General features: G+C 40.1%; 1 protein-coding gene across 1 annotated transcript in view; it reads right to left on the bottom strand.

Moving 5' to 3' along the window:
• Positions 1-249: 249 nt before the first annotated feature.
• Positions 250-15266, bottom strand: part of LOC126345604 (U2 snRNP-associated SURP motif-containing protein) — a 146999-nt gene continuing 131982 nt past the window's right edge. The window contains exon 22 of the mRNA XM_050002114.1: positions 250-960. Coding sequence (XP_049858071.1) covers positions 666-960 — 295 coding nt within the window. The 3' untranslated portion in view covers positions 250-665. The remainder of the gene's footprint in view (positions 961-15266) is intronic.

Here is a 15266-nt window from a genome sequence, read left to right on the forward strand (position 1 = left end):
AAATTAATCTAAAATCCTCTTGGAATCTTGTATAAGAGAAACAAGATTGACATCAATAAAACATCCAGAACTGCTTAAATAACTTAAACCTCATGAGAGAGAGAGAGAGAGAGAGAGAGAGAGAGAGAGAGAGAGAGAGAGAATTGCCACGATGATCTGTAGCCCTAAACTATACAAATAAGAGAAATGAAGAGAAAGATTTTTTCAAATCTCCTGTAATATTGTGTAATTACAAAGAAACAATAAAAATCAATTTCAACCACAAAATACATAATGTGGCAATGTCTTTTATGTAATTACAGTGACAGATACATGTAATAACTTGCTAATAAATACATCTCATCTCTCATTCATATTTACACTTCCATGCAATCCACAAAAAAAAACCTGCAGGATTCTCCTGCAAATATTTTATACAACTTTTTTTTCTATTGGCAAAAGACACGCACAGTCTTCTGACACTAAAAGTTCATAAATGACAGACTGGGACCATTTCCTCCAATAGTGGAATGCAGCAATAAGTGACCCATATCACAAACTGCTATTACACAAAATTCATTAATTGTCAAATATATGTACAGTTTCAGTCCTTAGTATTTTCTTACTAAGAAAACTGAGCAATTGCCCAGCAATGACTGACGTCCTTCAAGAAGAGCAATTTAAATTTAATATTTGTGTTTGTGCTTGTGTTTCCGAGGAGGTGAAGAAGGCGATGTGGCACGATGTGAAGAAACTGGTGAACCAGAGCCACGTCGTTTACGAGGTGGCGTTGACGGAGATGAAGCTCTCCGTTTGCTGCTTCGGGGTGGGGAAGGGGGTGATGGTACTCGGTGCTTTGTGCGGCTGCTTGACGGTGAAGGAGGAGACGCAGGACGGCTCTTTTTGCTTGTTACACTGTGGGGAGATCGTGAACGCCTTGAAGATTTTCGGCTACTGGAGGCAGGACTTCTACTCCGTGATCTGCAGATTTATTATTTATTTAGAATATTGCATAGTACAGCACATGAATTAATAACACATAAATAGTATACAAAACAAACATTAACTATGCATATAAAGCATAGAGGTAATAGGAAAATAAAAAAAAAGGATATAAAAATACATAAAATACCCAGAACTACTGCCAAATCCTTATGTTGCTGATGTACTCTATTGTCTTTTCAGTAGCATGCAAGATTTTGGAGGGGTCACCTGTTATGGCTGTTAACAGGCTATTTTCAACAATATGGTTTACGGTTCACCTAGCAGCTCCACAATAACAGTGCAACAAGCCATTTTCCCCACCCATTTGGGAAGTCAGCACATCTACCACAATCTGTATTTTATTTAGTGTAGATCAAATAGGTACAAAGATGATGTGTACTAGAAATACTTGGGTAACATAAGAAATATTGAATTTAATTGGGGAAAGGAGACAAGAGAAAAATGCAGTAAATGAAGCAGGCAAAAGGGAATCCAAATGTTTCAAAAATTAGATCGACAGAAAGTCCAAATGGCTAAGCAGCAATGGCTAGAAGACAAATGTAAGGGTGTAGAAGCATATGTCACTAGGGGTGATATCACTACGGGTAAGATAGATGCTGCCTACAGGAAAATTAAGAGACCAGACCTTTGGAGAAAAGAAAACTACCTGTACGAATGTCAAGAACTCAGATGGACAACCAGTCCAAAGCAGAGAAAGCAGAAAGGTTGGAGTAGTATATAGAGGGTCTATACAAAGGAGATATACTTGAGGGCAATATTATGGAAATGGAAGAGGATGTAGGAGAATATGAGATGGGAGATATGGTACTGCATGAAGAATTTAACAGAGCACTGAAAGTTCTAAGTCCAAACAAGGCTCGAGGAGTAGACAAGTACTGATAGCCTTGGAGAGCCAGCCATGAGCAAACTCTTCCATCTGGTGAGCAAGGTGTATGAGACAGGTGTATATCCTCAGACTTCAATAAGAATATAATAATACCAATCTAAAGAAAGTAGGTGTTGACAGGTTGAAAATTACTGACACGAATTCTTTACAGACAAATGGAAAAACTGATAGAAACTGACTTTGGGGACGATCAGTTTGTCTTCTGGGAAAATGAGGGAACACATGAGGCAAAACAAAAAATCCTACGACTTGTCATAGAAGATAGGTTAAGAAAAGGCAACCCAACATTTGTAGCATTTGTAGACTTAGAGAAAGCTTTTGACAATGCTGACTGGAATATTCTCTACAGGGAGCAAAGGGCTATTTACAATTTGTACAGAAACCAGATGGCAGTTACAGCAGTTGAGAGGCACAAAAGGAAAGCAGTGGTTGAGAAGGGAGTGAGACAGGGTTGTAGCCTATCCCCGATGTTATTCAATCTGTATACTGAGCAAGCAGTGAAGCAAACAAAAGAAAAAATTGAAATAGGAATTAAAGTCTACTGACAAGAAATAAAAAGTTTGAGGTTTGCCGAAGACTCTTTAATTCTGTCAGAGACAGCAACGGACTTAGAAGAGCACTTGAACAGAATGGTCAGTGGATATAAGATGAACATCAACAAAGGCAAAATGAGGATAATGGAATGTGGTTGAATTAAATGAGTTTTGCTATTTGGGTTGGTTCAAATGGCTCTGAGCACTATGGGACTTCTAAGGTCATCAGTCCCCTAGAACTTAGAAATACTTAAACCTAACTAGCCTAAGGACATCACACACATCCATGCCCGAGGTAGGATTCGAACCTGCAACCGTAGCGGTCGTGCGGTTCCAGACTGTAGCGCCTAGAACCGCTCAGCCAGCTCGGCCGGCTGCTATTTGGGCAGAAAAATAGCTGAGGATGACCAAAGTAGAGATAATATAAAATGTAGACTGGTGATGGGAAGAAAAGCGTTAGTAAAGAAGAGAAATTTGTTAAGACTGAGTATAGATTTAAGTGTTAGAAAGCCTATTTTTTAAAAAGTATTTATATGGAGTGTAGCCATGTATAGAAATGAAACATGGACAATAAATAGTTAAGACAAGAAGAGAATAGAAGCTTTTGAAATGTGGTGCTACAGAAGAATGCTCAAGATTTGCTGGTTAGATCACATAATTAATGAGGATCTACTGAAAAGAATTGGGGAGAAGAGAAATTTGTGGCACAACTTGACTAGAAGAAGGGATTGGTTGGTGGGACACAGTCTGAGGTATCACGGGATCAACAATTTAGTATTGGACAGAAGTGTGGAGGGTAAAAATCGTAGCGGAAGGCCACGAGATGAATACAGTAAGCAGATTCAGAAAGATGTAGGTTGAAATAGTTACTCGGAAATAAAGAGGCTTACACAGGATAGAGCAGCATGAAGAGCTGCATCAAACCAGTCATTGGGCTGAAAATGATAACAATAACAACAAAAGCTCAGATTTTACAAGACTTGGTGAATCTGGGCTGTGTGGTGTAGGGATGCGAAAAGCCAACCAGTTAAAACTGTTACCAATATATTAGTTCTGAGTAACTGGTATTTGAACACTAAGTAAAAAAAAAGCAATATCAATTAACCACAGCAGTTGTGTTAAAATTTTTGGTTTCTAAATAAACGAGCAACAAACACGTGTCATAAGATTTGGTACACCATTTCTGAGACAATGCAGTATTGTTACCATGTGGTGTGGCCTATCAGATGATATGCGTGTGTGTGCAGTGTGCAAGACCTGCCCCCACCTGGTCTACATAGTAGTTTCTTATTGTTTTCATCCGACATGGAACGTACTACAGAATGGCACCATCTCTAGACTGGGAATATTTTATGCTCCTTTTGCTTTAAAACATTAAAACTTACAATTAATTCACAGTTTATGACAAAAACAGGAAAGTAACAGTTCTACTGTCTGTGTCTATGAAATACGCTTTATCTGCTTGTAGACCCTGAAAATGGACAAATTAAAATGAAAAACAGAGTTCTTCAATCTCAGTTTTGAGCCTTTAGCAGTGACTATTCATAATGCCTAAACAGTGGTATGATCACCAATTACAACATGATATTTGACCAGAGTTTCAAAAAATGAGAATCACCAGGAGATTATTGGTGATTTTTTGCAGTATTCAACTGGTTATTCAAAAATCATCACTTTTTGTGAAAGGCAGCGAATGGCGGACGGAATAAGTTTTCTTTTATATGGCTAAGTTACCTTTTATTGGCTTACTCAATTTAATATTTTGACTTTTATGTATCTTGAAACTGAGGGTTTAAAGATTTTCAATCTTTGTTTGATTTCTTCGTTTACTACAGGAATTAATACGAATAAAACACCAAAATTCGATTATTTCAGAGACTGGTTATTTTAAGTGGTTTTAACGTAAGGTTAAACTGGAATTTAAAAAGCTTATATAATCAAAAACTGATTGTTTCAGTGATAGCCCGCATCCCCATATTGGTGGTGAGGCCGAGGCTGTGGGCAAGGGTGAAGTGAGGAATACTATGAAAAGCACGGGAGGGACAAGGGGAGGGTCTGTCTGGTCAAGTCCTCTTTCCAGTGGCCAACTAGGCTGAGTCCATTTTCATCCAAAACTGTTACACTCTTGAAGGGTTTATGTCTGCAGTATGATTCTCTCACTCAGGGATGCCTTGATGGATTCGTACAAGATAGTTATTCTTGAGCTTTTCGAGTGAGTGATTTATCTCATCACCAATGAGGAACAGCTATACTGCTTACTAAGGGGTTGCCTTTATTGTGCCTGTAATAGGGCACACAGTCTGATTTAGGTGCAAATCAGTACGACTAGTGCGAGTACTTACTATTGACCCCAACTGGAGCACAACAGGCCAGTACTGCATAGATTAAAGCTGCAGCTTAAGTCTGTAACATGGCATCAGAAGATTTCCAGCAAATGGCACCAAGTTTCTACAAGACGTTGTTGTGAGTTCTAAGTTTGGGACTTAAGTCTTTGTGCCACTGGGTTGCAATCTTCAACGGCAAAATCACACTCCACTAACTTTCAGGTCCATCGTCAAAATGTCTTCAGTAGTCTCTATATCTTTAAAACTTTCTCCCAGGACCCAATTGTCAGCATACTCAAACTTCTGAGAGATGGTTTTGGGTGTATCACCTATGTGTAGGCTCGATAACAGGGGGGCCAGAACAGATCCCTGTAAGACACCATCGTTCAGCTTCATTTTATGGCTCAATCTACTACCCATAATCACTTGGGAGCATCTATTAGAAAGCATGGCACTGGTCAAGTTGATGGTACTTTTGCAGTGGATATCTTTCATGAACCTGAGGAGGAGGAGATTACTGTTTAACATCCCGTCAACAACAAGGCATTAGAGACGGCGCACAGCTCGGGTTAGGGAAAGATGGGGAATGATATCATCTGTGCCCTTTCAAAGAAATCATCCTGACATTTGCCTGAAGTAATTTTGGGATATCATGGAAAACCTAAATCAGGATGGCAAGCTGTGGGTTGAACAGCCGTCCTTCCGAACGCAAGTCCAGTGTGCTAACCACTGCGCCATCTCGCTCGGTTTTCATAAACTTTAATATCATACCACCCCAAAACCATATTGTATATTACTGTAATGTCAATAAATACAGCAGATGTGTTTGCCAGCCTGATTCTCCGAATGTTGTTAATGAGAGAACTAGATCCAGGCAGCACTGACAAGGTTGAAATCCTGCCCGTTTAGTTGGGATATGTGTAAATAACTCAGGGCTAATTCTGTTATACAGTAATCATTCCAAATGTTTGTGAATCTTGCTGAGCAGTGAAACTGATTTATAATTTTGTGGGGAGTCATTTGTTTTTCCTTGCTTTTATATGGTGATCATCTCAGCTCTCTTGAATTGATGGGGTAACACTGCATGTCCACAAGGGATTGGTGAGAAACCTGGAAAGCCACTTTCTTGTATGGTTACGAAATGTATGAGATATTCATGTAATTCAAATTTACTCTTCCACATATAAATACAACCTAATTTGAGAAATTATGTGAAACACAAAATGTGACTTTTCTGTGTTACCTGCAGACTACAGATTTTTTTCCTTTAAGGGATGAAATCCTGTATTAATCACACGTTAAGTTAAAACACTAAATGGAATGAAATTATTATTAAAAATGGGGGAAAAACTATTAAAACTAATGATGGTGTTATAAACAAGGGATATGTTATCCCTGTAATCAAAGAACAGGTTTATGTGCCCATATGTTGAATTTCAAATACATTCAAATTAGACAGAGAGATATCTTGATGATATATTCATGAACCATGGAACTCCTGATGGGGGGGGGGGGGGGCAGTGGCCTTTTCAGTTGTTGCAGGGCAACAATCTGGATGATTGACTGTTCTGGTCTTGCAACATCAACCAAAACAGCTTTGCTGTGCTGGTACTGCAAATGGCTGAAATCAAGGGGAAACTAGGGCTGTAAGTTTTCCCAAGAACATGCACTCTACTGTATAGATAAATCATGATGGCATCCCTTGGGTAAAATATTCTGGAGGTAAAATAATTCCCCATTCGGACCTCTGGGTGGGGACTACTCAGGAGGATGTAGTCATCAGGAGAAACAGAGCCGGCATTCTACATATTGGAGCTTGGAATATTAGATCCCTTACTTGGGTGTGTAGGTAAGAAAATTTAAAATGGGAATTGGACAGGTTGAAGTTACATTAAGTGGAAAATAGTGAAGTTCGGTGGCAGGAGGAAAACAACTTCTGGTCAAGTGAATACACGGTTGTAAATACAAAATCAAATAGGAGTAATGCAGCAGTGGGTTTAATAATGAGTAACAAAATAAGAATGCAGGTAAGCTACTACTAACAGCACAGTGAACGCATTATCGTAGCCAAGATGAGACACGAAGCCCACACCTACCATAGTAATCAATGCTAACAACTGGTTTAATTATCATAAAAGAAGGTAATACATGTGGAAGAGAACTGGAGACACTGAAAGGTTTCAGATTGATTATGTACTGTTAGACAGAGATTTAGGAACCAGATTTTAAATTGTAAGAAATTTCCAGGGGCAGATGCGGAATCTGACGACAATTTATTGGTTATGAACTGCAGATTAAAACTGAAGAAATTGGAAAAAGGTAGGAAACTAAGGAGATGGGACGGGATGAGTTGAAAGAACCATAGGTGGTTGACTTCTTTATGGGTAGCACTACACGACGACTGACTAGAACAGGGGAAAGGAATACAGAAGACAAACGGGAAGCTTTAAGAGAAGTAGTGAAGGCAGCAGAGGATCAAATAGGTAAAAAGACAAGACATAGCAGAAAGCCTTGGATAACACAAGATATACTGTCTTTAACAGATGAAATAAGAAAATACAAAAAATGCAGAAAATGAAAGGGAATACAAACGTTTAAAAAAGTTAGACTGACAAGAAGCAAAAAACTGCTATGCAGGAATGGCTACATAACAAATGTAAGGATTTAGAAGCATATATCGCTATTAGGGAAAAGATAAATACCGCCTAGAGGAAAATTAGAGAGGCCTTTGGGAAAAACAGAAGCAGCTGTATAAATGTCAAGAACTCAGATGGTAAATCAGTCCTAAACAAAGAAGGGAAAGCTGGAAGGTGGACGGAGTATATAGAGGGTCTATTTAAGGGAGATGAACTTGAAAGCAATGTTACAGAAAGGGAAGTGGACATTGATGAAGGCAAGATGGGAGATATAATACTATGAGAAGAATCTGACAAAGCTCTGAAAGATCTATGCCGAAACAAGGCCTCAGGAGTAGATGATATTCCATCAGAACCTGGGAGAGCTAGCCATGACAAAACTCTTCCATCTGGTGTGTGAGATATACAAGACAGGTGAAATACCCTCAGCCTTGAAGAAGAATGTAGCAATTTCAAATTCAAAGAAAGCATTTGCTGACAGGTGTGAAAAATCACCAACCAATAAGTTTAAAAATCATCAATGCAAACTACTAACATGAAGTCTTTACAGAAGAATGGAAAAACTGGTAGAAGCAGACCTCGAAGAAGAGCATATCGGAGAAATGTAGGAACATACAAAACAATACTAACCCTACGACTTCTCTTAGAAGGTAGGTTAAGGTAAAGCAAATTTACATTTATAGCATTTGTGGACTTTTTAGAGAAAGCTTTTCACAATGCTGGCTGGAATACTCTCTTTGAAATTCTGAAGGTGGCAGGGGTAAAATATAGGGAGTGAGATGCTATCTGCAACTTGCAGAGAAACCACACGACAGTTATAAGGGTCAATGGGTGTCAAAAAGAGGCAGTGGTTGAAAAGGGAGTAGACAGGGTTGTAGCCTATCACCAATATTATTCAATATATGCATTGAACAAGCAGGAACCCAAAGAAAAATTTGGATTAGGAATTAAGAAGAAGAAATAAAAAGTTTTAGGGTTGCCGATGACATTGTAATTCTGTCAGAGACAGCAAAGGACTTAGAAGAGCAGTCTAACAGAATGGACAGTGTCTTGAAGGAGGATGTCAGATGAATGTCAACAAAAGCAAAACAAGGAGAATAAAACATAATCAAATTTAAATCAGTTGATGCTAAGGACATTACATTAAGAAATGAGACACTTGAAGTAGTAGAAGAGTTTTACTATTTGGGCAGCAAAATAACTGACGATGGCCAAAGTAGAATATAAAATGCAGACTGGCAATGACAAGAAAAGCATTTCTGAAGAGAAATTTGTTAATACTAAATATAGACATAAATGTCAGAAAGTCTTTTCCAAAAGTATTTGTCTAGAATGTAGCCATGTTTGAAAGGGAAACATGGACGATAACTAGTGTGGACAAGAAGAGAATAGAAGCTTTCGAAATGTGGTGCTACAGAAGAATGCTGAAGATAAGGTGGATAGATCACGTAACTAATGAGGAGGTATTGAATAGGATTGGGGAGAAGAGAAGTTGTGGCACAACTTGACTAGAAGAAGGGATCGGTTGGTAGGACATGTTTTGAGGCATCAAGGGATCACAAATTTAGCATTGGAGGGCAGCGTGGCTGGTAAAAATCGTAGAGGGAGACCAAGAGATGAATACACTAAGCAGATTCAGAAGGATGTAGGTTGCAGTAGGTACTGGGAGATGAAGAAGCTTGCACAGGATAGAGTAGCATGGAGAGCTGCATCAAACCAGTCTCAGGACTGAAGACAACAACAACAACAATGGAATAACGCTTAAGATTATATGGGCTGATCACATAACTAATGAGGAGGTACTGAACAGAACTGGGGAGACAAGGAATTTGTGGCACAACAAACAACAAGGGATCGGTTGATGGGGCACATTCTGAGACATCAAGGGATCACCAACCTGGTATTGAAGGGAAGTGCAGGTGAAAAAATCATAGCGTAAGACCTAGAGATGAATACAGTAAGTAGATTCAGAAAGATGTAGGATGCAGTAGTTATTCAGAGACAAAGAGGCTTGCACAAGATACAGTAGCAAGGAGAGCTGCTTCAAACCAGTCTTCAGACTGAAGGCCACAACAACATATTTACTTTAGTCCATACTTAATGAACAGACAGAAACCTATTCAGGTGGCACTATGAGTGCTGTACTCACACACAAATAGAAATCAGGAAGATATGGCCAGAGAAATGTCAAAGTGTCACCATTCCATTTCTCTACCTGTTACTTCATCATCAGAAGTCAGCTAACAAAATTTTGTTTCACATGAAAGAAATAGGATGTATTACAGTTTTCACATGATGGTCCAATTAACTCTGGCATGGAATAAGGGATCAATATATTTCACTAAGCTAAGGCAGCCAGGAGACAGTAAACTGTTTGATTCTGAGACTCATAATATCAGATACACTATATGAGCACAATGTGCCATATGGTGCTGTACAGGTGTTTGTTATAAGACTTTAAAGGTCATTCACTGTTGGCAGTCATCCAATCCATTTGGCTGTCAAAGTGACAGTTATGTGTGATTTAAGTGACGTGTTTGATAATGGTGAAGTCAGTCTTCTTAAACACCAGGAAGTGTAAATGTAGGTATAAGAACAGAAATTTAAAAGAATGGAAACTTTTTGTAATACATGTAATCAGATGGCGAAACAGATAGTTTGAAGCTGTATCCTATTTGGAAAGTTGCTTGCACAATATTGTAAGGTTTTTCAAGTAGTCCAGTTGAGAGCTCAACATACTTAACACTATACATAGTGTATCCTAAACTAGACAACCTGGAAATAAATTTTTTAGTCATATGTGAAGGACGGTATTAAGAATCAAGAGAAAGAACATTGCATGTTCTAACTACATTATCACTAGACAGATGCGAATACGTGTTTGGCAAGTCAGCTAATTCTGCAAAAACCAAACATGCTATGCTTAAAAGCAAGGGTCCAAGCCGTATTGGGATTTGAGGCTTTCACTCAGATATTTTATCCAAGAAATGTAATTTAAATAATAATCATAAAGAGGCTCCTCAAGTTGTGACACTTTTATGTTTATCAGATGTAACACGGCATTGCATGCAAATTTTAAGAAACTTGTTAAGAAGCAGCTAAAAGAAAATGCCAGAAGTTATGATAAATGCAGTGCTGTCCCACTTTTATATTCCCGTGTTTTACATTTTCCTGCCATTTACACATTTTTTTCCAGAATCCTGTCAAATTTCGTCTGTTCAAAATGCACTGAAAACCTCGATTTTACATTTCTGAAATTTTTGTATTTCCCACATCATGCCTGGCACCTCAACTTTGAAAAACTGAGTAAAAGGAACCTTTTGATTTTTGTACAGGTTCCGTAAGAGTACTCTCTCTAAAATGGGTAGTTCAAACTGTGTATAATTCACTAAGATTGGGAGACGCTAAGCCTCCGAGCTGAAATACTGAACAAATACTTAACAAGTGAATTTAATCAAATGTTATTTTTGTGTATTGTTATCAGCTGAACAAAACATTACTATAAACCATTGTTAGATAATGAAACACATTTTAGGCCTATTTTACCAAAACACAATTTTCTTCTTAGTGTACAAAATTTGCATACATATTAAAAACAAAGCTCAAGTGCAATATATTTTAATTGAAGCTTGGTTTATGGTTTGGAGGTATCATAAATATGCTGCATTCCGTGCACTGTTCTTAGATGATGTCATAGCAAACGCTAATAACTGAGCGAATCTATAGTGTTTTTGCCAATGAAGATTCTCGTTTTGTGATTACTGTTCTTTCTGTTGAAGCATTAAAGTTGCGATTGGTGGGTTATTAGTGCATTTGTGAAGTTTTGTTTTGATTTTTGTTACTGTTATTGTATCCGAGTTGAGAGGTCAAGACATTTGCCATGACCCCCTTTGATGAAATCTTCTTGTGCTTCCATTCGGGTAGATGCGTTGAAACTCCGTGACGTTTCGGTGAGTGTCATACTCATCATCTTCTGGCGAAATGTCGATGGACCGCGGATGTCCCTCCCCACCCCTTCTACTGGTGCTGGGCTGGTGGTGGGGGGGAAAGTCGCACGAGGCTGCGTGACGCCGGCCGCCTGCCACGTCAGTCTAGCTTAGAATTGCGGAGCATTAGCAGCTAAGCACGATCCCAGTATATAGCTGCTATTGTAGGCTTCCACGGGGAACTTAAATAGTAGTCCTCGTCCTTGTTGACGAGATTGTGATGTAATCTTATTTCGACTGATTCCTTGATGACACTCTCCCAGAAGCCATTGGCTCTGCAAAGCATTTTCGTTTCTTCAAATCGCAAGGTGTGTCCCTCATCGAGGCTGTCTTCTGCCAAGGCCGATTTGTCCACGTGCCCCAACCGTATGTGTCTAATGTGTTCCTGGCAGCGTTGCAAGATGCAGCATTGTGTTTGATCAATAGCCCACACTCGCATGGTATACTATATATACCACGAACTTGTAGCTGCTATTTGTCCTTCACTGAGCCCAGTAACTCTTTTGTTTTTTGTTTTTGGGGATGGTTGAAAAATTGCTATGTTGTTGTTTTTCCTCATTATTCTCACAATTTTGGCTGACAGGGAACCAATGTAGGAGATAAAGACAAGTTTCTTTTCCACTTCCTCTCCTTTGTGGAAGGTTGTGTCATTCTTTTTCTTCCTCAAAGCACGTCTAATGTGCGCTTCACTGTAACCATTCTGACGAATCACATCCTTAAGGTGCTGCAGCTCAGCTCGAAGGCTGTCTCTGTCACGGATGGCCCCTGCTCTGTGAACCAGCGTCGTTAGAACAGTGTGCCGCTGCGCTGGGTGATGGGAGCTCTAAGCCGTGTGGGTCTTCTTTCTGTATACTGCATGTCCTAGTGTGCCACCTGCTTTTCTCCTTATAAGGATATCCAGAAACAGAAGACATCCATCTTGTTCTAACTCCGTTGTGAGCTGTATGTTTTTGTGAATGCTGTACAGGCTTTTGTGGAATTCATTCAACACTTCTCTTCCATGTTCCCACACAATGAATGTGTCATCAACGTAACGGAAGAAGTGTCTAGGTTTAAGCTGTGTCGTTCCTAGTGCCAACTCCTCAAAGTGCCCCATATAGACGTTGGCAATCCCTGGAGCAAGTGGTGAACCCATGGCTACCCCATCAACCTGTTCATAAAATTCTCTATCATAATTGAAATAGGTTGTGGCGAGAACACGTTCAAATAATGTTACTATCTTGGGCTCGAAATGATCTGCCAACAGTACCAAGGCGTCCTGAAGTGGTACACGTGTAAAGAGGGATGTTACGGCAAAGCTCACAAGTAGACCATCTTCCTGCAGCCGCATCTGCTTCACCGTGTTTATGAATTCGACCGAATTCTTCACGTGATGACTGCAGTGGCCCACTATAGGCTAGATGCTTTGCTTCTCTGTATGTAGGTGCATTAATGTTGCTCACCACAGGGTGAAGAGGCACCCCATCCTTGTGAACCTTGGGCAGTCCGTATAGCAGTGGAGGTGCTGGGGCCCTGGGGTAGAGTCTTTCACATCTTCTTTCATTAGATCCGATTGGTTGAGCAAAACTATGATTTTCCTTGTTACCTTTGGTGTTCGATCTTTCTTCAGCTTCTTGTAGGCCAAATCCTGCAGCAAAGCATTTATCTTCTGATGATAGTTGTCAGCAGACAATAGAACTGTAGCATTTCATTTATCAGCCGGAAGGACTGTGGTGTATTCATCATCTGTTAGTGCTCGTAGTGCTTTCCGGTCTGCTAACGTCATATTTGGTTTCAGAAGCCAGGATCTGTCAATTATTCTGCATGTTTCACACCTGATTTCTTCCGCTTTTTCCACATGCAGGCCACGGATGGCTTCTTTACGAACAGGTTGATGGGGAAGCCATGGGTTCGCCACTTGCTCCAGGGATTGCCAACCTCTGTATAGAGCACTTTGAGTAATTGGCACTAGAAATGGCTCATCTTAAACCTAAACACTTCTTCCGTTATGTTGATGACACATATATTGTGGGAAGAACACGGAAGAGAAGTGCTGAATGAATTCCACGAACACATGAACAGCATTCACAAGAACATACAGTTCACAATGGAGTTAGAAGAAGAGGGATGTTTTCCATTTTTGGTTATCCTTGTAAGGAGAAAAGCAGACGGCCTGCTAGGACATGCAGTATACAGAAAGAAGACCCAAACGGACCTATATCTCCATGCTTCGAACTCACATTACCCAGTGCAGCGGCACACCGTTCTAACGAAACCGATTCACAGAACAAGAGCCATCTGTGACGAAGACATCCTTCCAGCTGAGCTGCAGCCCCTTAAGGGTGTGTTTTGTCAGAATGGTTACAGCAAAGTACACATTAGACGTGCATTGAGGAAGAAAAAGAATGACACAGCCATTTACAAAGAAGAGGAAGAGGAAAAGAAACTCACCTTTATCCCCTATACCCAACATTGGTCCCCCGTCAGCCAATACTGCGATAATAATGGGGAAAAACAACATCAAAACAATTTTTCGACCACCTCCAAAAACAAAAGAGTTACTGTGCTCGGTGAAGGACAGATTGCAAATACAAGTTCCAGGTATATATAGTATACCGTGCGAATGTGGGCTCCCGTACATTAGTCAAACACAACGCTGTATCTCACAACGCTGCCAGGAACACATTAGATGCATACGGCTGGGGCACAAGGACAAATTGGCTGTCACAGAACACAGCCTCAACGAGGGACATTTGAAGAAACGAAAATGCTTTGCCAAGCCAGTGGCTTCTGGGAGAGCATCATCAAGGAATCAGTCGAAATAAGATTACATGACAATTTTGTCAAAAGGGACAAGGGCTACCATTTAAGTTTGGCGTGGGACCCCGCACTAGCAGCTATACATCGGGACTGTGCTCAGCTGCTAACGCTTCCCGATTATAAGCTAGACTAACGTGGCAGCAGGCGGGTGGCGTCGCTTGGCCCCAAGCAGTAACCCCCCCCCCTCCCCCCCCCAAATCCCACCTCACCGCTGGTAGGAAGGGTGGGGAGGGGAGGGACGGCCGCCGCGCGCCATTGACCAGCTATATACAGAGGATGGCCGCACTCCATGGACACTTCGGCAGAAAAGGATGAGAATGACACTCATCGAAACGTCGTGGATTTTCGATGCAGCTACCCGGATGGAGGCCCGAGAAGATATCTTCAGCAGTATACACCGGGAAAGCCTACATTCACATGACCTCCTTTCTTGTATCAGTTCTTGTTCATCTTCATGTGATACAGTATTTTTACCATTCTGTTACCAGATCTTTCTGGCCAACAGAGAGAAAAGACAGAAAATCTTTTACTATGGAGGTGGTCTGGATTTTGGAGAAAGTGGATTCCTTCCATGGAACACGAGTAGAACTTGCATGCGAGTTTCAACATTTAATATCATGGCTGAATTCTAATACAGAAAACAAAGAAAATATCATATCTAGTGCTACAGAAAGTGGACCAAATACCAAAAAAAAAAACAAAAGTATGTGGGCTACTTGAAATGTGATAATTTGGGTGAAATGGAAAAATGGTGGTTTCAGACATCAAGGGCAGCAGATACTCCAGTTGTTGACATGCTTTTAAGGAAGAAAGCACTTAAAGTGGCCAACATTCTTGACATTGAGAATTTCTTCAACTTCTATGCCTGGAGTGACAGGTTTAGAAAAAGGTGTAATGTCTCTTACAGAACTGTCTGTGACGAATCAAATGATGTAGACAGTGATGCTGTGCATCAGTGAATAAATGGAAAATTACAAGCTTTAACTCAAAAATATGAAGCCAAAAAACACTGACAGAGGTTGACTTTTTTTTAATGTGTCGCCAAAGAAAACTTTGTGATTCGAAGCAATAAATTCCATGGTGGCAAACACAGTAAACTAAGGCTAACAGTGATGTTT

This window comes from Schistocerca gregaria, chromosome 1 (assembly GCF_023897955.1).
Source record: "Schistocerca gregaria isolate iqSchGreg1 chromosome 1, iqSchGreg1.2, whole genome shotgun sequence".
NCBI lineage: Eukaryota > Metazoa > Arthropoda > Insecta > Orthoptera > Acrididae > Schistocerca > Schistocerca gregaria.